Source organism: Poecile atricapillus, chromosome 2, assembly GCF_030490865.1.
Source record: "Poecile atricapillus isolate bPoeAtr1 chromosome 2, bPoeAtr1.hap1, whole genome shotgun sequence".
Classification (NCBI taxonomy): domain Eukaryota; kingdom Metazoa; phylum Chordata; class Aves; order Passeriformes; family Paridae; genus Poecile; species Poecile atricapillus.
In genome coordinates this window covers 69983997-70005175 of record NC_081250.1, presented here as the reverse complement: position 1 = coordinate 70005175, position 21179 = coordinate 69983997, and the positions used below count along the sequence as shown (strand labels likewise).

Below are 21179 nucleotides of genomic sequence, written 5' to 3'. Positions count from 1 at the left end.
GAGTTAAAGTGGTTCTCTGATGAATTTAAGGTTCTGAGGTTCTTTTTATCACACTCACTTTCCTGTCAAAGCTGAAATTTATGAACTTGTTTTGATTTCTCCTAGATAACTTCCTGAAGCTTCAGGAACTCTAAATCAGACTGTGTACTTGGTAAAATTGGACCTTTGTACAGGCCTTTTCCTGTTCTTGCTATGGGTGTGGGAATTTTCAACATTTTTCCTACAGGGATGTATAGCATCAAAGAAGAAACTTCAGACTGTAGTCAGGCTTATGAGCTAGTACTTGTGATTATTCTTTCACAGACCCATGGAGTGCTTTGGACAGAAAACTGATGGGTTTGGCGATGACTCAGATGTGATAGTTGATTTAATTTTAAAAGGGAATGGAAAAAGCCAATCTCTTCTGTTTTTTTCCTCTCCTTTGTAATAAAACCGTATGATGTGCACTCCTAGACAATTCCCATATGCTATCCAGTTACTTCTAGTCTCTGAGGTAGGAAAGAGAAGAAACTGTGTCAAACCTGATATCTGTGGGCATGTGATAAATCATCTCTGCCTGTTTCCAAGGGTAGAAAAGCATTGAGAAAACGTTCCCTTTCATGTTTCTTCATGATGCATATCTCTCCCCACTGTTTCCTTCTTCACACTTTATAAAATCAGTTTTCCTTCTGTTTTGTTTGTTTTTTCCCTCAGGAATGTGATGTGAGGTATAGAATTTTGCTGCTGACATACATGTTTAATGTATATCAGCATAATCCAACCTTTGTCATGTAAATTTGAAAAAAGAAAACACTTGAATGATTGAAGTCAAGTTAGCGTGAATCAAAGGGTCTGTGTTCTTTAGCAAGGAAACAAGGTGGATGGCTATAAGCAGGCAGAAATCCAGGTAGTGAAGCTTTCCAAGGGTGTCTGCAAATCCTGTCTCTCCTTTTTCATCATCCAGGCTTCTGTGTGATTCTTTGAAGCTGCTCTTGCTGATAAGAGAGAAGTTAAAAAGAAGGGCTGTTAAGGGTGGTGTTAGGAACAGTCTCTACAGTGTTGTAGGAGAGGGAAAAAGAGGCAAATGAGTGTCCTTGTGGCTTGTTGCAGCTCTCACTTTCAGCTGAGTATGTACTCTGTGCCTACTTACTGAAGTCAGAACCAAAACTGTTATTGCTCTGACTAGCTGCTTAAAAAAAAAGTTTGTATGAACATACTGCGTAAAATCACATGCACATACAAATATTGATGACTAGAACATGGGAAAAGAAGCCAAGGTATAGACATAACGTGTGTGAGCTAAGCTTACCTAGCAAGTTATGAACATGCTGGCTGATATGATGGAGTCAGATTGGATTAAAAGGTCAGCCAGAATTCCTTCTAGCAAGAGCTTGGAAATCTCATGTTAATGAAGCTGAATTTTAAATGACAGATAAGTCTCTGACTAATTGCTTGTGCTGTTTCTTCTGGCTTTTGTATTTCTCTGTGCAGTTTGAAGCAGTCACTCAATCTTTACCTATGAGTTCCTCTGTTTTTATTTATGAGGTATTGTGGCTTTTGATTGTAGATGTTGCTAATGCCAAATCCAGCATTCTGGCCTTCTCTTTGCAGGGCTAAACTTTGGAGGGACTTGACTGGACAAATTATACATTTTTCAGTGTCATTTTATATCACAGATATTTTTAAACTAGATGTAGTTGAGATGTGCTACCAGTAGCCTTGCAATACTCTACAGAATTGTTTTGACATAAGCTGCTTATCAGTTTGGTCCTATGATAAACCCTGAGTTTAGATTTTGATCTGTGCAACAATGCTGGTACAGTGGTAGGAAGTGACATACTTAAAATGTTGTACCTTAACAAGGATTTAGATTACTACATGCTTTTAGATATGTAGGATGTCTGACTTGTTTCTTCTGATGAAAGAACAAGGAGGATATTACTGTACTTTAACACAAAAAATAGTTTAATCATTTTGCAGTTGATGGAATTTTAGTCTAGAATACATTGAAAGATGACATTTGTGTTATGTAACTTTTAAGAAGTTCATACAAAACAATTCTTGACCTAGCATGCGTGCGTTCCTCTGTAGCTTTTTAAAAATGTTTGACTACCCACATCTTCCATCCTTGGGGCAAAGCAGGTACATTCAAGGGTGTGTGGGGATTTGCTCAACTTCTGCTGATAAGGAGCATGGATTCCTGTCTTTCTGTTGTAGTACTAAGACATACAGATGAACTTCTGCCAGGGGCTGTCATTCTTCCTTCTCAGAGGAGTATGCGTTCAAGTGGTTATTTTGAGCTTACATTTCCGTGTCTCATGTTGAGCATCTAACACTGATACAACCTGAAAGCTGCTGTTAACTTCAGTGTAATTTTGCTCTTCAATTCCATCAAGACTCGAGGTTTGCCTAAAACAGTTGGTTAGTTCAGAGCTTTTGCCAATACAGCAATTGCTTTAGACAGGATAAGTATCCTTTGGGGTGCCAGGAATTTTACTGTGTTTGTGGCTTTCTTGTGCATTGGGAGTATAACAAGTAGAATCCAATTTTTGCATGACTTCACCAAAAAAAAGTGCATTTCCAGCATTTTATTTAGCTGAATTAGGAAGAAAGAGGGAAGATCAGATGAGCATTCATTGGATCCCATCCTAGAGAAGCTGTACATGCTGTCATAGAAGTCATGGCAAGTACTGATGAGTTCATAAGCTTTTTTTTTTTTTCTGGCCCCATCTATTACATTTTCGCCTCTTTAATATCAGTGCATAGAACTGTAAAACTTGAAAGTGGAGTTTTTTGAGGTCATCTTAATAAGGGATGACTTGAAATGTGTTGCTAAACTATTCTTTTAAAGAAATGCGTGTAAGGAATTTGACCAGATTTTGCCACAAGTCTTCCCAGTGTAAGACTAATTCTGTTTTAAATTTACTTTGAGCAAAAATACTTGGTAGATTATGTCACTAAAGAACTTAGTCAGTAGCTTCCTTAAATGAATCTTAGGTTCAAGATGGGAAAGCTGTTTTAGATAAGACTTCCTGGAAGCCTCTAGACTGATACTGCAGCTTTTTGCAACTTTGTTAAAGTACAGGAGGAAGATGACATTTTTTTCCTTGATGGTACATTTTCTGGGTATTTCAGTTATTTCTACTTGGAGAGGTGACATATGGTTCTTTCCCAAAGGAGTTGGTATTGAGTTTTGCTACTGGAAGGCGGGTGGCTCTCAGTTTTATAAGCTTTCTTCAAAATGAGATATTAGAACAAAACAACAGAATTTAGCCTGCATCTCCATTATATTTTTAATGCTAGCAGAAGTTTGGATATCAGGTGTGCCTTTATTTTGCTAAAGTAAAAAACCCTGACTGCATTTAACTTGCTTGGATTTCTTGCAGACAAGTGAAGTGAACAGGGATGCATAGGTCTGAGGGTTTGAATGTTAAGGACCCGTGTTTCAACTGCAGGAGCAGTCTGTAGGGATAGATGGGGTGAAGAGTTTAAGAATAGGTGGGTTTTCAGTTTGTTGAAGTTGAGTCCATGTTTATGGACATTTGCTTTTATAAACCGAACTTTAAAATCTGTCAAAATAACCTTGTAGCAGCTAGATCTGGAGTTCACTTGTTACAGTCAGAACAACTGCATTCCAAGGCTTTGTGTTTGCTGTCTCTACATAGTAATCCAGATGAATTTCCAATGTGCTTGCTTGCTTTTAATTGCAAATAGTGTCCTGTCCACTGCTACATATCCTGCTTTAGCCTGTTGCCTTTATTAGGTCATCCTAGTGTAGGAGTTGTGCTGGTTAACAATGACTCCTCAATGAATTCTGCTGAATCACTGTTAGGTTTTTCTTCAGAAGCTTTTGCTTATATATGCTTATATACTTTGATACCTAGTTTTTGACATTAGAGGTATTGCAGCCATCTTCCATGGATATACATGACACTTGATGGAAAAGCTTTTCAGAGAAGTAATTTTTGTTACATATTGCCTGTGATATCCTTTGAAGTGTTGATACCATGGTTTTAGGGCTCCTGTGTCAAGGTGGTGAGTCTTGTTGAGAGCAAGATAAAGGGAATGATAAAGTGAACAAAGACTGAACTCTGTCTCAGTGGGGAAAGAGGGATATTTTCTGAATTATGAAATACATAAAAACCTTTCCTCCAGTGAGGATTTACTCTGAAGTGGAAGGCAAGATTATGGCTATAAAACTATTAACTATGTTTTATTGTATCATAGCATGTAATGGCAATGCTTGCTTTTAATTTTAAGGGTCATCTTTCTGTAAAATAGGAGAAACATGTTTCAATGATTCCACAAAGGCTAAAGGCTTGTCTGTGTTCTACTCTGCCAGTTTTGTCTCCGTGAATGTTTCTTTAAAGAAAAGGATGAGTTTAGCACAGTTCAGTAAAATCCATCATTTGGAGTCTGCTTTTCTTTCTGAGGTGAAAAGGTAACAGCCTTCAAGTAGTAGGGCTTGAACTGCTAATTCCTAAAGGAAACTTTATTTCAGAGGTTCCCCCAGCACTCATACAATACAGAGTGCAGCAAAATGAGGAGTATAATAACTAAACTATGGAACTGTGCTGATAGTTACATGCCCTTAAGAACAGTATAATGGTGACCAAGTCTCTCCTTGACCAAGTAGTACAGAATTGATCTGTGGCCTTGTGTTAAATCTTGCAGGAATATTCAAGAGTCTAAGTAGATTTGAGTACAAAAATTCAATTGCTGAGTTTGGAATGATTTGCCAGGTGAAACTTTCATATTTAATCTTGGTCTGTTACTTTAGTAAAAGCAGCCTGCTTGTAGGGACTGTGAGCTGAATCATTGGTCTTACTTAAATGTAAAACCTGCTAATTCTGTGCCTTTGTTCCTAAATTACGATGGTATGGACAAGAAGAAAATACTTCTAATAAGCATGTAGGTTTTCTTTGTATGTTTCAAATAAAAAAAGAGAACAATACAATAGTTTGAGGTTTTACTTGTATTTTTTTTTTCCTTTGCCACCCTTTTTTTTTTTTTTTTCTTTTTTTTAGTCAAACTTGCTGCTTTATTTTTATACTTCTCATTGCACTGGGGCTTGCCTGAAGTCATCACTGCTGTCCTTAGTTTGACAAGAATGAAAAGGGAAGCAGCCTTACATGACTGAAAAGCTTCAAAAACATTGCAGGAAGTAGCTTCATCTGTATTTAATGAAAGGCTAGAGCAGAAGTAGAAATCTGCAGAATGATCTGGCAGTAAGATTTCAGGAACAGCAATTGTGGCATAGTTTTGCAAAAGGTGGGCAGACACTCAAGGGCTTTTGGTGTTTTGAGCTGATTGAAGCCTCTCTGCACTTATATTTAGGCAGGACCAGTGCTGAGCTTTGATTTGCAGGTTCACAGGCAAGGTGGGATGAGGTGTTCTGGTTTCGGTTCAATGAGGTGGTGAGGATGGTGCTCTGGGTGTGAACTCGGGCTGCCACCCACCCTGCTGGCTTCCCCTGACCAGCTAGGAAATAGCCCAGCTTTCCCAAGTGGATTCAGATCAAAATCTTCAAAACAGAATGGTGGTTTTTGTGTGTTCCTTTTCTCCAATGCATACAAGAATTGATACAGAATATTAGTGTGTGAAATATCTTGTTCCTGAAATGACTTGCTGAAAGCTGTGGGTGGGTTTGATTACATATCCTCTCCAGCAGCAACCGCCGTGTCACAGCTCTGGCCCCTACGTGCCATTCCTCTGCTCTCCATGCTGAACTACTCACCATGAGATGTCCCTAAGGCCTCTCAGTCAAAAAGAGAAGCAAGAAATTAATGCAGCCTGTTTTGTCTGAAAGGGCTTGGGGACATCTTGCGAGGAACAGCTGATGTGGTATGGCTGATGCAATGCTGGCCTCGGGCCGGGGACCAAACAGTATGCAGAGGAGGATGCTGACCTCTGTAGCTGCCCAGCTGTAGCAGGAAAAGTGCATCCCTAAATTAGGCACTCAGAGTTAATTCAGTCACTTCTGAAAAGTCTCAAACTTCAACACTGTTCCTTCTGAATAATAACTTAAGCCTCTCTTACCGCTGGCAAATACCCAAGACGGCTCAGGGCGGGCAGTCTCTCCAGCTGGCCAGGCTGCCTGCACCATGCAGGTCACGAGGAATTTTAAGTTTTCATTCCATCAAACCAATATTAGTAATAAAAATAAGACCTGCTGCACAGAAGTGAACGTGTTTCTTATGTCAACACTTTTCCCTGCTCTTATTTTGGTAATGTCTTAAGTCGCTCTTTAGAGGCAGGCTTTATTGGCTGTACTTTTCAAACAGGGGGGAATACTAAGTACTTGCAACTTAATCAGCCGTATAGCTGAAGAGAGGGTTTTTTTCTCCCTAAGTACTTTTATGTCCCATAATGAGCTGGTATTTTATAACTTCTGATGGTAATTTATTCCATATGCCTTCCATTGCTGGGATAAAGAGCTTTACTGCAGAATCCAAAGCAAGTGGCTATGCGTATTTATTTAATAAGGTTTGATGTCTCTGCACCAGGCAAGATGTCAGTGTATTGTGTACCCGGAGCTCTCTCAGGCTGCCTGTGGTGACATCTTAGTTCTTTAACATGGTGGAAAGATCACTCCCGTCCCATTGTGCTTACTGTGAAGCAGGGTAGGTTCTGTGCTTCCAATGATAGTCCTGCTGTTTCAATCAAATTTCTTGTTTTTCTTTATCCTTGTGAATACTGCTAGCTTCCCTCCAGGACTTGGGAGGAGTTAAAACAGAGGAGTTCAGCCATGAATATCAAGATAGCCAAATGAGTGGTCTGCTCATAATTCCTTGAGGCATCTCTTCTAATGACTTGCACAGAACAAAAGTCCTGTTGTGGGGGTGCTTAGGAGTTGCTGTAGTCTTGGAGACCTGACAGGAATGAAAAATAATCTTTTTATGGTTTCTTGCTAAAATACTCAAACTGCTTTGGTTGGGCTTAGTGTTTGAAAAACATTTTCTGGTATGTGACTCTTCTGGATGTTCTGGCTTATTTGCCTTCACTCTGATCAGTGCAATAATTATATTTAAAGTTTTTGGCAAGATTGAAATTTATGTTTCAAGTCGCAAAGGATCATCATTACCATTTTACCTGCACCACTGTTGGCTTTGGTATAATATCACAGGCCCCTGTGAAAAGTCATTTGCTTTCTTCAGGGTTAGTTAAAACTGAACTGTATGGGAATCTCATACAGCCTTCTAAGTCTTGACTGGGAAGTCTGTGACACAGATTGAGGAACACGATTTCAGATCTGCTGATGCTTTTACTGAAAGCAGTGCTTCCACTGGTACTGTTTGAGACAGGGTACCTCAAAACCAACAGGTTTTTGGTGGTGATGCTGTAGATATGCCATAATTTGTGGTGTTTAATTTGTAGCCTAAAGGCATTCTGGTGTAGTCCAAATTGCTCCCCATCTTTCTGTACGCTTGGAAGAAAAAAGGTCATTTGCCTTTTGATTTGGCTATTTTCCAGGTCATAGACAACTGCAGGTGTTGTTCTGAGCCTTTCCTTTGTCCACCACTCCCCGGCCTGTCAGGGATGAGCCCTCTTGCAGGAGACTCTGCCACCTGCTGCTTTCCTCCCTGAAGTGAGGAACAGCCAGCCTTAGATCGCGTCACACTCTTTCCAAACCCCATCCCACTTCTGCTGTGGCAGAGCTCACTGTCATTTAAACTTCTCCTGCGTTCATGCTCTCTTGGCAGCTAATACCTGAGCTCTTTAAAGCTCAGTCTATCCAAGTTTATTTTTCAGTAGGCAAGGCTGCTACTTTTCAAACAGCTTTTGCTCACAGTTACCTGCAAAAAATACTCGGGCAGATTTAGGAATCTAGGAATTTAGTTCTACAACTAGTTGGTATGTTCTTGATTAACCTCTGCTTACAATCAAAATAAGCCAAAATCAGTGCCTTTTGACCCATTTTTTCCCCACTTGCATGATAATAGTATCACAGGGTTTTATCAAATATCAGTGATTGCTATCATTAAGCAGGAGGAAAACTGAATATATAAGCAGATTGCATCTCAGGCAACAAGATGTGATCCAATATTAAGCATGAGCTTTTCAAGTTACAGAATCATGGAAGAGCCCAGGTTGGAAGGAACCTTGAAAGATCATCTGGTCCAACCAGATGGTTGGTTATGTCGTGAAGTAGATAAGAATAGGAGAGAGAAACCATTTGCTTTAATGAAATAGGTCTGGTGTTTATTTTTGTATGTTCTCATCATGAACCTTCTGGCTTTCACTTAGCAAAGGATAGTACATGCTGGGAAAAAGCACCTTAAATCCTTTGAAGGGTTCCTTTGAGTTTAAAGGGGTTATTCAATTTTTGGTTTTGGTATTTGTAGGAGTAACTGAAGGTTCTTATTCCAATAATTTTCCATTCAAATATGAAGTTTGAGAGAAAATACAGCTCATATCTAGCCAGAATACTCCTAGTGGTATATCTCTTCCAGTTTTTCTAGTAAACCTTCACCAATGATACTAATTGTTACTGTATCTTGTGACATTTGTCGCATTTTGTGGCAAACTGTGAATTTACATGAAATTTTAAGAACTACTTCTTAGAGACTTCTGAGTAGTTTTACAGGTCCAGCTGGGCCTAATATCATGTACCTAGTCCAAGAGAGTCTGGTCCTAGAAAGCAGATTTCTCAGGCATCTGAATTTATTTTTCTTTCCAAGACTAACTTTTCAGTACCCTTTGTGAAGTCTGAGTACCTAGTATGGTACTCATTTTACCACTGGACTAGGTGGGATAATGCTATTACTTTATTGTTCCAGAATGCTGTTGTGTTTCCTACCAAGCCTCCTGGCTGCAGGACTGTAGCCAGAGCTTATATTCCTTGCTATCCACGATATTCCTGAAAAATTTCTGAGGTTTGGTGTTTTTCAGGACACAGGTATGCCCATGTTGCCCTGGATGTTCATGAAAGCTGCATTTGGTTATGTTGAAATGCTAAATGAGCTTGTCTTGCCAAGAGATTGAGGTTATGCCTTGCAGTCCTTAAGGGGTTTCTATCAGCAGCATGGTTTGCTTTTCCTGGGAAGTTAGAGAGCACACAGTCAGAAAACAGACCTGGGAAGATGATCATAAAACATAATTTTGGAGGTGCACCTGCGCACATCTCTGACAGCTATTCCTTATGCAGTTGTGCTGTTAGTATTTACCAGGCGCTTTTTACTCCGTTGCAGAGATGCGGTTGTTTGTATGTGTTAATTCTTTAATCAGTGCTCTGTGACATGAAGCCCATCATTCTGCACTCAGTTACTTTAAGAACTAAATGTTTCATGTTCCATATGTAATGTTCTATTCAGCTTTTGTGTTTGTTAAGGCTGAGTTGCTCTAATTTACTCACTTGTATTCTCTATCAGTTGTCTTGTGGCTTTGCATGGAACAGGTGTCCCATCTCCCTCTGTTAGGCAAAGAGTTAATCCACAGCTTCTATGGTTGGATACAAATTTGCTTGGCAGTGTAACTACTGCTTTCTTGCCCAGATCTGGCTTTCTTGGGGCACCTGTTTTCGAATTTGATTCGATACCTTGTGGGCATTCAAGTTTCAATGTTTCAGCTTCAAGCAACTGTGATATTCCCGCAGATCCAAACTGGCAGACACTGGTAGCCTAAATGCTAGTGTTTATTAGAGCAGAGCAAGGCTTGAGGGTAACTATGCCAAGTGTTGGCTCATTAAATTGGCAGGAAGATTCAAAAAGGCTGCCTTTAAAGATAAGGATGATAATTGGCATGGGCTAGGCAGGGGTGAGAGAATGGCAGTGGGTAGTGCATGTGGTAGGTGTCTTCTATTTGAAGGCAAGAGCGGACTCATTGAGACAAATGAATTGTCATGCAAGCAGGAATAATAGCGAGTGGAAATAAGTGTGCAGCACTTGTCACTGCTGGAGATCAGTAGGCACAGCTCTGAAATATTGGTGCTAGAATCAACTCTTTGCTTTTCTGGAGCCCTAATAATAAGTCCTAATTAATTCCTTGTGTTTAAGAATTTTGGTCAACATTAGTGCAGGAAAATTAGTGATTTATCTTTTATCGTGATGGGGAAGCTACTTGGAATTAACATGCCCTTTGGTTTGTTTATTCAGGGGAGCTCCCTCCCAAAGTTCACCAACACTGGTGTTCTTACATAAATTTGAACTGGTTTAACCTGAACATGATTAGCTCTTGTCTCTGTTTGCAAAATACTTAGATATATTTGGATGACTCAGATCTGGGCTGGACTGTTCAGGGTTTGATAGGGTAACTTGGTGTAGATAAATCAAATTAGAATGAGTAAATTGTGCCTCCTGTTTACATCCTGAATGAGCAGAGGTGAGAGATGCTTGTCCTTGTTTTGCCGTTGCTCATGATGTTTTCTATAGGGCAGAATCTTAGTAATAGATTAGATTAGTAGAATCATAGACTTTTAAAGTCATTTAACAGACGGTCTAATTGGTAGTTATGCTAACAATCTGAAATATTACTGAAAATAGTGAATTCATTGTAATACAGTCAAAAGAACTTCACTCTTTTCAAAGCTCTACTCAGACTAAGGCAGGGTCTTTGAGGGGTTTCATCTAGGTTGCACCTGCTAACGTAATGGCTGAGTGTGCTGCCTCTGCTGTGGGGTTTGGGCTGAGCAGTGTGGGCTGGGGAAGATAGGACCTGTGTTCTTTGGAAAGCTTTTGAAGCTGGTTGAACCATGACCTGAAGGATAGCCAGAGGAGACATGGAAATGCAAAGATAAAGGTCAGCATGCGCTACATCGCTCCCTTCTGCAGTTACCACACGCCATGTGAACTCAACAGGAACCAAATACTTTTTGTTGCGGATGAACATTTGATTTCCAGGTTCCATAGAGAAGGCTGTTACCATTAGTTGGTGCTTCTATGATTATTGCAGATTACTTAATGTAACCTGCTCCTCATGATACCAACCTGTCATATCCTTCTACCTATGGAAGAAGACTGTACTGAAGCTAATATTGAATTACTTGCTTGCATGGTTTTGAAGCTGTATTTAATTTGTCATGCTGCTGTTTGTAGCTTGAAAATTTGCTGATCGAGTGTCAGGATGACTTGAGTGAAAGAGGCGAAGATTTTCTGTGATTAAGTGAATGCTTTTGTTTCTATTTCAGGAAAGCCCCACAGCACTGGCAGCTCCGAACGGATTCAGCTCTCAGGAATGTACAATGTTCGAAAAGGGAAAATACATTTGCCAGTCAACAGATGGACAAGACGCCAAGCTATCCTTTGTGGAACATGCCTAATTGTCTCATCAGTAAAAGAAAGCCAGACTGGAAAGATGCATGTCCTCCCTTTAATTGGTGGAAAAGTAAGATATTTTATTTTTTTATTTGCTTGGTTAACCTGTGTCTTTTTATGAAGAGAAGATTGCATTCAATTAGGATGATTCTGACCTTCCAAAATCTTGTTTCTGTAAATGGGATTTTCAGAGTACATAAATGACTTTTGATTATGGTTGGTCATATTTAACCATGTTTATGTTAATGTTTGGATTAAAACTACAAAGAGAAGCAGTGGATGCACAATCAGTGTCATTTTCTTGTGTACAGTGTTAAGGAGTTTATATATGCAATAGCATACAGCCAAAGGATACATGCATATCTACTGTGTATGATCTGTGCTGTTCCTTCTCATCCAGGTTTTATCCATGCTGGGTTACTCTTAAATTCTGAAAATCAACAAATAAGGGCATGGGCTTATTCTGAACATTGGGGGAGTTTTGAGTATTCAGCATTGTATTAGTAGTGGTCTCTTGAAAGCTAATGGCAGCAAACATTTTTCCTTGTGAGAAGCTGAAGCCAAACTTTTTTCTGATAGATTACATCTAAAACCCAGGAATCCTGGACTGAACACAAAGAAATTTTTTTCCCATGGTGATGGTGACTGAGCACTGGCATAGGTTACCCAGATGAGTGATGGCATATCCATCACCCCTGGAGATACTTAAAAGCCATCTGGACATGGGCAATTGGCTGTAGGTGGACCTGCTTGAGCAGAGGGTTGGACCAGATGACCTCTGGAGGTCCCTTCCCACCTTAACTCTTCCGTGAAACTGTAGTGAATACAGTAAGATTACAACACAGTTTTAATCTAAGTAGTGTTTCAGAAAACTATTATTGTCTTATTTAGCTGAGGTAATGAGAAGAGAATCATCATCTTGAGGATGAATTTGCACCTTAAGTAATCCTCCTTTAACTTACGTACTGGTAAGTTAAATTCTAAAGAGTTATTTGGCAAGAAACAAGCTTCACAATATTATATATGCGGACTAGACTTGATTCATTAATATTCTATACTAGCAGTGTGAAAAGTAGTTCTGCCTCCTAGGAGCTGTTTTTCCTACCTGTTTTATGATTCTTCACAAGATTCTCAGCTCTTCCTGGGAGATACTGAAGTAGAAACATTGTTCTCTTTTGGCAACAGGGTGTGAACTGTGAGAGTAAATTGTATTCCTGGCTTTAGGTTTCTGGAAAGGGCAGGATTAAGGTTCCCATCAGCCGCCTCCTTGAGATTAATATTCTTTTCATGTCAATATACTTAATTTAAAAAGGGAAAAGATTCTGTACCATTTTAATTGCTCAATGTGGAATTTCTAAGTAGCTTTTGCACAAAAATGCCTTATGTGATATAAAACATGCAGACTGTGTTGAGCAGAAAGTTGACAACAAATTTTAAAAGAGAAGGATAACTAAGCTCAGAAAAATGTACTGAGGGCTTCTGCTGACAAAGCTTGGGAGGAGGGTGCTTGGCACAGAACTAAGTGTTTTTTAAATTATTGCTCAAAAAATATTCTTCTTCATCCCCATAAATACTCTGCACTTCCTGGTTTGCAAAGGCTTTCCAGAATGCTGTACTGAGGCATTGAGACCATAAGTTGTGTGGGACTTCTCGTGTATGGTAGCAGAATGATGTATTCTGGGTGTTTTTTAGCAAGTTGAGAAATGCCAAAGAATTTAATTGGGCTGTAAGAGAAGCATTTTGTTAAGCCTGTTTTTAATAACTAGGGAGTATAAATTGTATTTTTTTAGGTTGCATAAAAACAGTCTTAAATGCGTTTCATTGGCAAACCTTTTATGGTATTCAGTTTCTATTAAAATGTTTATGTTCTTGGTGGTTTTCTCCATTAGTTCTCTCCTCCTTCAGTTCTCATTCCTGCTCATTCCTGCTTATATAGATTTCATGGATATTTGTCAGCCAAGATCCAGTTGGGTGTTTGAGATGGCTAGTCCAGCTCTACTTGATGATCTCCTCTTGGGCACACTTTACCTTGGGGAGTTCTGCAAAGAGAGTTTTGATTCTTGTTGACTCCCTGTTTTGTGTCTCTGCTGTAGGTGGAAGAAGTGAAAAAACACCAGCACTGTTTAGCATTTAGCTCCTCTGGACCTCAAAGCCAGACCTACTATATTTGTTTTGATAACTTCACTGAATATCTGCGATGGCTGCGACAAGCATCAAAGGTGAGAATGCTGCTAACTCTGGTGTGAATAGGATGTTTGGAGAGTTTCCCCCAGTTCAGTCTTCTCTGTGAAGCAATACTGTCCCTCTTCTGGGTTGATTGACAAGAACTGCTGTTGCTGCTGTGAGTGTTGTGCGGAAATACTCAGTTTGAGAGCTCTTGGTAACAGGCAATAGGAAGATGAATTCTGCATTTACACCAAGACTTCTTTCTACTGAGGTTGTGTAAGCAAAGTGGTGTACTGAACTTCTTCCATTTTCTTATTAGCTAGCTGAATGGATCTACTGAGATCATTATAACAGTAAGGATTACAAATATAACTGTCAACATTTCAGTTAAAAAGCTTTCTTTTGGTGTTTTAATAAAATAATGTCAGGATTTTTAAAATTGATTCCTTACACAGAGCCTAGATATTAAGTTGCTAATATAAAGAATTTTTTTCCTGCTTTGAAGTGTTGCTGAACCTCTCTCCTGTTTAATAACTATTTGATTTTTGGGTTATTTGTAATATGCAAATAATTTCCTGTCAGTGAAAAAAGGTTACTAACTAAAACCTTTGTATAGCAAATTTTATACTGGGCTTAGAACACAATTATAGGAATTTGGGGCCTGTGTCATTTCATTTAACTCTTCAGTTCCACTTTGTCATTGAAAGGTGTTTTTGCAGTTGTCTGTTTTATCACCTAATCCCTGCCACTATTTTGCTAAAGACTTATATATCTTGAACCACTGTACTTCTCATACTTTTTACAATAGACTTATTTTGCTGTGCTGTCAGCATCCTCTATTTGGTTTTGTAGTTGGACCTAAACTTTTCATTTTTTTTGTACTTGATGGGACTATCAGTGCTCTTTACTATATAAAAGTAACTTAATTTTATGTAACAGTACTTAAAAACACTCAGCACTAGATCTTTTTTGTCTTTAGATTGCAATAATATATTATCCAGATGATTTCCAGTGATACAGCCTAGGTTCTGGGCTTTTTAAGAGGTTTGATTATATATCTAATTTTCTTCTAACAGTAACTAATGCACCTTCAGGCACATGCATCATTTAAAATGTCTTTTAGGGTTTTTTTTCTAGTAAGTTTTAGAATTCTTTTAAAAGAAGTTGTTCTGACATCTCTGTTAAGCCTCAAGGTAAAAATCCCCAAGGCATGTTTTATGAGATGGTGAGGCATGGGGTGTCAGGTTTTTGAGTTCTTGCCACTTTGGGGCTGTCTCTAGGACAGCAGTGTCCTTTCATCTCCAGAGGGTTTGACATCAGATAAATGAAAAGCAAATCTAATGAGTGAGGAAAACAGTGGAAAACAATGAACTTCAGAGCTAGAGATAAATGGCCAGAAAGCCCCTCTTGAGTTACTGGCAGCATAAGCTTGTTCTGTGCCATGCTGTGCTTCTCTCTTTCTCTCTGGTTCACCCAAATGACTAACAGCATCGGGATGATAGCCAGCATGAGAACACATCCCCATGCACTCACCATAACCTCCCATTTTTATGTAAGTGGAGAAAGAAAATACATAGTTTCAAGTGTCTTTTCAGACTGTCAGATGTGAAGAAACTCTCAATGCTACTCTTTTAGTTGGTAAAACATGCTTAGAGGAAAAATAAAGGCATTTTCCCCAACTCTCCAGCCCCCAAACCTGGAACTTGGCATTCTGCATTCATGGGTTTTCAAACAGTACTTTGCCACTTCAAGTTGTTTTTTTGATGTTTGGGGTTCCTGTCCTGAGACTGAAAAACAGAGACAAGCATGATTGTATGCAAGGCAGTTGTGTGGGAAGTGATGCACAGTGACACTGTTTCTGAAGAACAGAAACAGGGAAACTAGTAATGCTGCAGAAGTAACTCAAATTTTCTCCAGCTGGTGCTGTTTGTGTCAAAGTGCTTATTTGTAAGGTGCACCACACATGATTTACATGTATAAAGAAATGATGGAAGTTGAATCTTCAGCTCTGTAGTTCAGGCAAACGAATTTTCTTATGCTAGGAAAACCCCCAACATTTATATGAGGTATTCTGCCTCAGGTGTTTGGAAACGAATCAAATTCAAAGCTGCTGAAATATTCACGCTAACCAGGAAAATGCTGTGTTTCAAAAAACCAAGCAAGTTTAGGAATGGAGGTATTATGGCTCTGAAACTTAGCTTCTAGTTGCTTGCTGTGGGCTAGGTCACATGGTGCTTACAGATTCTTTCCTGATACTCGTAATGTATATAGTATTTGCACTTTTGTGAGTTACTATGAATAATATTTAAGACTGTATTTTAAATATAGATGTTTAATGGCATTTGTTTTGAAAGTGACGTTTGTGTTAACTTACATTCAGTGGTAGCTCATCAGAGTAGTTCTTTTCCTGATATGTGCTAGGCTTCTGATCCTTTCTGAGTGTAATGAAAGCTTTAATTATAAATTTTTATTCAGAAGGAAATCCCTGGTAAAATATTTCATTAAAATTGCTCAATTCAGTTTTTAACTATGAAAAAAATTTTCATGTCTATCTTCTGTGTACTTCATAAGAGCTAGAAGATGATGTTATTTTAACTTTTAAATAACAAGCTCAATCTTGAAAGGAGACTTGCAAAGAATGCTTGCTCTGCAGTCTTTCTCCCCACAGAATATTGGCAGTGTTGACTTTTTAGTGGTGTTTCAGAATGAGACAAATCCTAACACATCACTCCTGCAATAAATATGTGTATGCTTGAAAAGATTTGAATTCATGTTTGTGGAGACTGGGGTTCAATTTAATTAAAAATAAGCATCGCTCCTGTATAATCAGGTTCATTCTAACAGTGAAATCTATCACAGCCAAGACAGCTCTTGTGCTCTGCCTCCATAAATTTTAGGAAGGTGAATAGGTGTTAGGATTGGTTTTCCTATATGTACATGGCCTGAGGTGAAGAGAACTGTTTTCAGGACAGACTAGAATTATTGCACAAATACTGACCTAAATATCGAACTTGATGACATACTTATTCCAAATAGGTCACTTTTAGATACTCTGATTTAGCCTCAAACAGAATATTTTTAAAAGCTGGAGATGTGTCTTGTTCGTTAATACTGATAGTTCTATACCACAGTGCATTTCTTTCCTTTTACTTTCCAAAAACTGGAGGCCTAATTAAGGAAGCTTAGAAGGAAAACAACAGCAACAGATTTGGTCCTTTGTGATCTAATGCATTCGTTCTCTTGCCAAATGTTGAAAAATAAGCTTATGCAACTGGGAAAGGGGAGCAGAGGGGAAGGAAAGGAACATCTTCACAGCTTTAAAGAATTTTGTCTGCATAAGGTTGTCATCATGGTTCTGGAACTGTCACAATTACTTGCACAGCAAATCTGCCACTGTTTGCTACTTGAATGTCAAATGCAGAAGGACAGGGCAAAGAACTGTGTTTAATAGTGAGGATGATGTTCCTCATTTGTCATTTCCAAAAGCTAAAAAGCTACACCTTTAACGTAGAAGAGAGAGAGGTGTTATGCATACAGTGTTAGGGAGTGGTGGGACTTGCTGTTGTGAGGCTTTTATTTGGGATGTGGTCTGCTGTTTGATGCTTCTAACAGCTAAACCTAACCATTTTTCAACGTGTGAAATTACTGTTGTGAATGTTGCCTGTGACACAATTCATGACATGGATGGTTTGGCTGGAGTATAAAAGGATTAGCAGTCCTCTATGTCCCAAGGCATGCAGTTGAAATGGGATGCCAAGGTCTTCTTTGGAAATCAGTATTGCAGAGCTTATGCCAGGATGCATTACAGAATTTTATCTTCTTGGAAATAGTGTGCCCCACTGGGCATGGCTGGGATGAGTTATCTGGCCCCACAGAACTTGTCCCCTCCTGGCTGCAGGAGAGCAGGAAGTGTGTCAACAGCTCCATGTGACAATTGTTTCCTGCTCTAGTGCTTGGTTCAATGGGGTAGGTAGAGGAAGAGAGACGATGAGGGACAAAGGCTGTAGATAGTGCATGTCTGTGTAGGTAGGGAGAGATGTACAGGCCTAGAGCTTTGTGTGTCTGCGCACCATCGACCAGAGGTGGACAGCCGTGGCACTGAATAAGCTATTGTGTGGGGCTTAAGTCCCTACACACTGAAGAGGCCTGCTGTTGAAAATACAAGAAATGTCCAAAAATAGGATTTAAAACCTATGAAATCTAAGAATTTTCTCCTGTGTGCTTTTATACTTTCCTTTCCCAGTTTCAGTTACCTCTGTGTTAAAGTCTGTAGTGGAAGTGTGTGGTGTTACAAACAACCGTAGCCTGTGAAAAAGGAGAGACTAAATGATGATGTCAGTGTACATTATGTTTAAAACATGGTAAAAATAGCAAGAATAGCAAATTCAACTGAGAAGGGCATGCTGCCATGTTGGCCTTATTCCTTTCATGTCAGTGCAGAATGATCTCTTCATACATTTATTTCCACTGTGAAGCTAGCAGAAGATAAGAACAGATTAGAATTTAGTTTATACTATACAAGTAAGTAATGCAGGAGCCTCTACAGCTGTAGTCTCCATCTTTCCTCAACTTGTGTCAAGATCTACCTGAAGCAGCAGTACAAAAGTATTGGGTTTGCTTTTCACTTTTTTTTTCTCTAAAGTTATCTAGTTCTGAGCGTCTGCCTCAGCCTTCTAATTATTTTTATTGTACAAATTTGACAATTGTGTACAGAGACCCTTGTAAAAGGGGAATATGAGCCCTGTAAAGAAGACAGAGCTAATCTATAACTCTGATACTTAATCTGATGAAAAGGTTTGAGTTCTGACCACATACTTCATGCTACAGAGCACATTTATATATATAAATTCTACAGAATATAGAAATTAATTCCTGACCTTGACTGCGGTTCTGCAAAAATATTTCCAAAATAGGAAACCAAGATGATTAGCTTTTGGATGTGTTTAACAGAAACTGCTGAGGAAATGCAGTGAGCAACAGTTGAGCACTATTGCTAAAGATGTATCTACTTTTCAGTTGTGCTTCATCCACCTTTGAGATAGGGATATATCATTAATCATGGGATTGCTTTTTCCTTCAGCATGTAAGATTCTGCTCATTAATTAAAGTGATGGGAAATAAGGCATATCCACTTGTGCATATAGCTTTATCTTTATTTCAGATACTCTCAGATGTTAGCGTTTGGCTTTCTCCTGTCAGCCATAGTGAACCAGGAAAAGTTGTGCGAGCTGTTTGCACCAGCTTCATTTTGGAACACAGACTTTGCAGAGCTTTTTAATACAAATTACAGCTTCCAGTCTATAAAGAAGGCTTGAAGCCACTAGTCTCATGGTTAAGTTAGCCCTACATTGTATTTGCTTTGGCTTGCCCTCTAGGTGATTGACCTATTTCATATGTATTTCTGGATACTGTAATGAGCTGTCTCACAGAGTTCATCACTGCAGTGATTTTTATTACCAAGCTTCAGTTGTTTCTGGAGGCATTAGGGACAGTCTTTTCTAATGCTTACTGGTCAAAGCAGGTTCAGAATACCTTTTTGCAGAGCTTTGATCACAGAGCAGCACCAATGGTGAGTGTAGGGAAAAATCATACACAAGCATAAAGTAGCTTATTTTAAGTTATTTGGGATGTTACTTGTTACAGTGCTGATAATACTTCTATACTTCTATTTCACTGGATGCACGGTCTCCTCTCCAAGTGTGTATTAAGCCCCCTAAGCAATGGATTACCTTCTTCTGGAGGAATACTGTGGAGAACTTTCTAGATCAGTATTTTTGCTTTTACCTTTTGCTGTTGGTTATCACCTGTGGTCATTCTACAGGGAATGACTATGTGAAGCAGACTATTTGTGTTGCAGTTATGAGGTTTTTTTAACTTTATAGTCTTAGTCTACGTGTTTGAATGTATTATTGTCATTCTGGACTGCCTGGTTTTTTTGTGTGTTTGGGACAGGTCGGAAGTCAGGAACATGCTGGTTGGTCACTGAGAAGGTAACCATGAAGTAGTTGGTTTGTTTCTTATGCCAGTTGAGCTTGGAGGCTGGAAAATGAGTCTTTATTCTAATATGACCTAAAAATTAGTCTAGTGTACTGCCAGCATCAGTGGGCATCTTTTGACAATAGCCTGTAACCAAAGCTTGTTTTCTTTGGGAATAACAATTGGGGTTTCTTCACACTTGAGACTAAGCACCCATTAGCCTGTTGGAAAAGTTGATTCAACATCTAGTCAAGAAAAGAGAACCCAGAAAGATTTTCTCATTTTTCAGTGGGTCTTTTTTTTGAGCTGGTTTTTACTTACAGGAAATATGATGACTCTAAGTTTAGTACAAGGAAACCTTTTTTCCTCTAATAGCATAAAATGACAATGTTGAGATAATGCTTTTGCTAAAAATAGATCCTTAAAAATAAACCCACAGCTTCCTTTTGGTGGTGATTACAAGTACTCTAACATAAACGAACCTCTGGTTTCCATGCAGAACTTGACTTCCTCTTCCCTGTGTGCGTGGAATCTTCAGTACTTGAACCTTTACTCTGAAGTCATATCTGGTCATTCTTGCTGTTGGTGGCTTCTTATCATCTCAAGCGTGAAAGCAGAAGATTGGGGAAAACAAACTTGAAGCCAGTTTTGTTGCTCTTTTGATGATAACACTTGAAAGTGTTCCTCCTCTTTCCCTGCAAAGCCTATTCTTTTGTGCCTTTTGTTATTAGAGGTTAGTTGAACATTTTGGAAATTAACTTCTGGGTGTGTTTCAGTGTAGTCAGTCAGTGCAGTGATGGTTCAGGAAGGAAGCCTGCTATTTTGTCTCAGCTGATGAATTTTGCATGTCTAAATAGTTCAGCTGATTCTAAAGTAATGTTTTTTAAGTGTAACTTGGTAAAGAGCTGATTCTAAAGCTCTTCTTTTGTGTTTCAGAGAAATAGTTTCCCTGATTTATTTTTTTTTCCTTTTGCTGGAATTTAGAGAGTCTGTGGTTCTTGTTTTGGGCTTGCTGCCTTCAGTTAATGATGATATTATTGAAGTATTGCAGCCAAGAGTGAGAACAGAAAACTAGGTATTGCACACGCATCTGGAATAGCACTCAGGTACTGTCTTTTGAAGCCTCTAAATCAGATTCTAGTATTATTGAAGCTTAATGTGTGGAGCTCTTGCATAAATGCGGGAAGGCATCACCTGGAAGCTCAGTGAGGTGTTACGTATGTTACCTTTAAAGGTGTGTTCAGTCCAGAATGATCCCAAAGTGTTTTCGGTAATCTCTGGAAGCAGAAGAGTAGAAACGAGTGGGAGAATGAATGAAATGTTGTGCATAATGAAGTGCAGGGGAACCAAGTGTCCACAGTGAGCACATCCTGTAAGATGAGAGGGGATTGCAGGGACTGACATATTGCACATTTTTTTGGTATGTGTAAGGTGATAATGGAGTTGGTCTTGAAACTGAATGGCTCTAACACTGGAAGCCTTTCCAAGCAAAGTCTAGGAGCAAGGAAGAAGGGAGAGGAATTATTAACAAAACCGAACTTCAGGGGCAGTTACTCTCCTTAGGCATCTTCTGTAATCAGTAGAGAAGGATTAGGGTCTCTAAGGAGAAGAGGAATGAGTGCTGGAGACCAGTTTTAGGCCACAGGCCAGTAGAGTTATAGCCGTAATTATTTGTATTACAGAATACTTGTGTGAGAAGGCCCTTCTGAGTTACAGTGGAATAATGGCATGAAAAGAGTTCATTTCATTGTAGAATTAATCCGTATGATACAACTGTGTCAAAGAACCTAGATCAGAAATTGAGGG

At 39.1% G+C, this 21179-nt stretch overlaps 1 protein-coding gene across 1 annotated transcript in view; it reads left to right on the top strand.

Annotated features, from left to right (window-relative positions):
* The window catches only part of PHLPP1 (PH domain and leucine rich repeat protein phosphatase 1), a 137598-nt gene that overhangs the window by 62714 nt on the left and 53705 nt on the right, over window positions 1–21179 (top strand). Inside the window, exons 2-3 of the mRNA XM_058830383.1 lie at window positions 11105–11301; window positions 13325–13450. Coding sequence (XP_058686366.1) covers window positions 11105–11301; window positions 13325–13450 — 323 coding nt within the window. The remainder of the gene's footprint in view (window positions 1–11104; window positions 11302–13324; window positions 13451–21179) is intronic.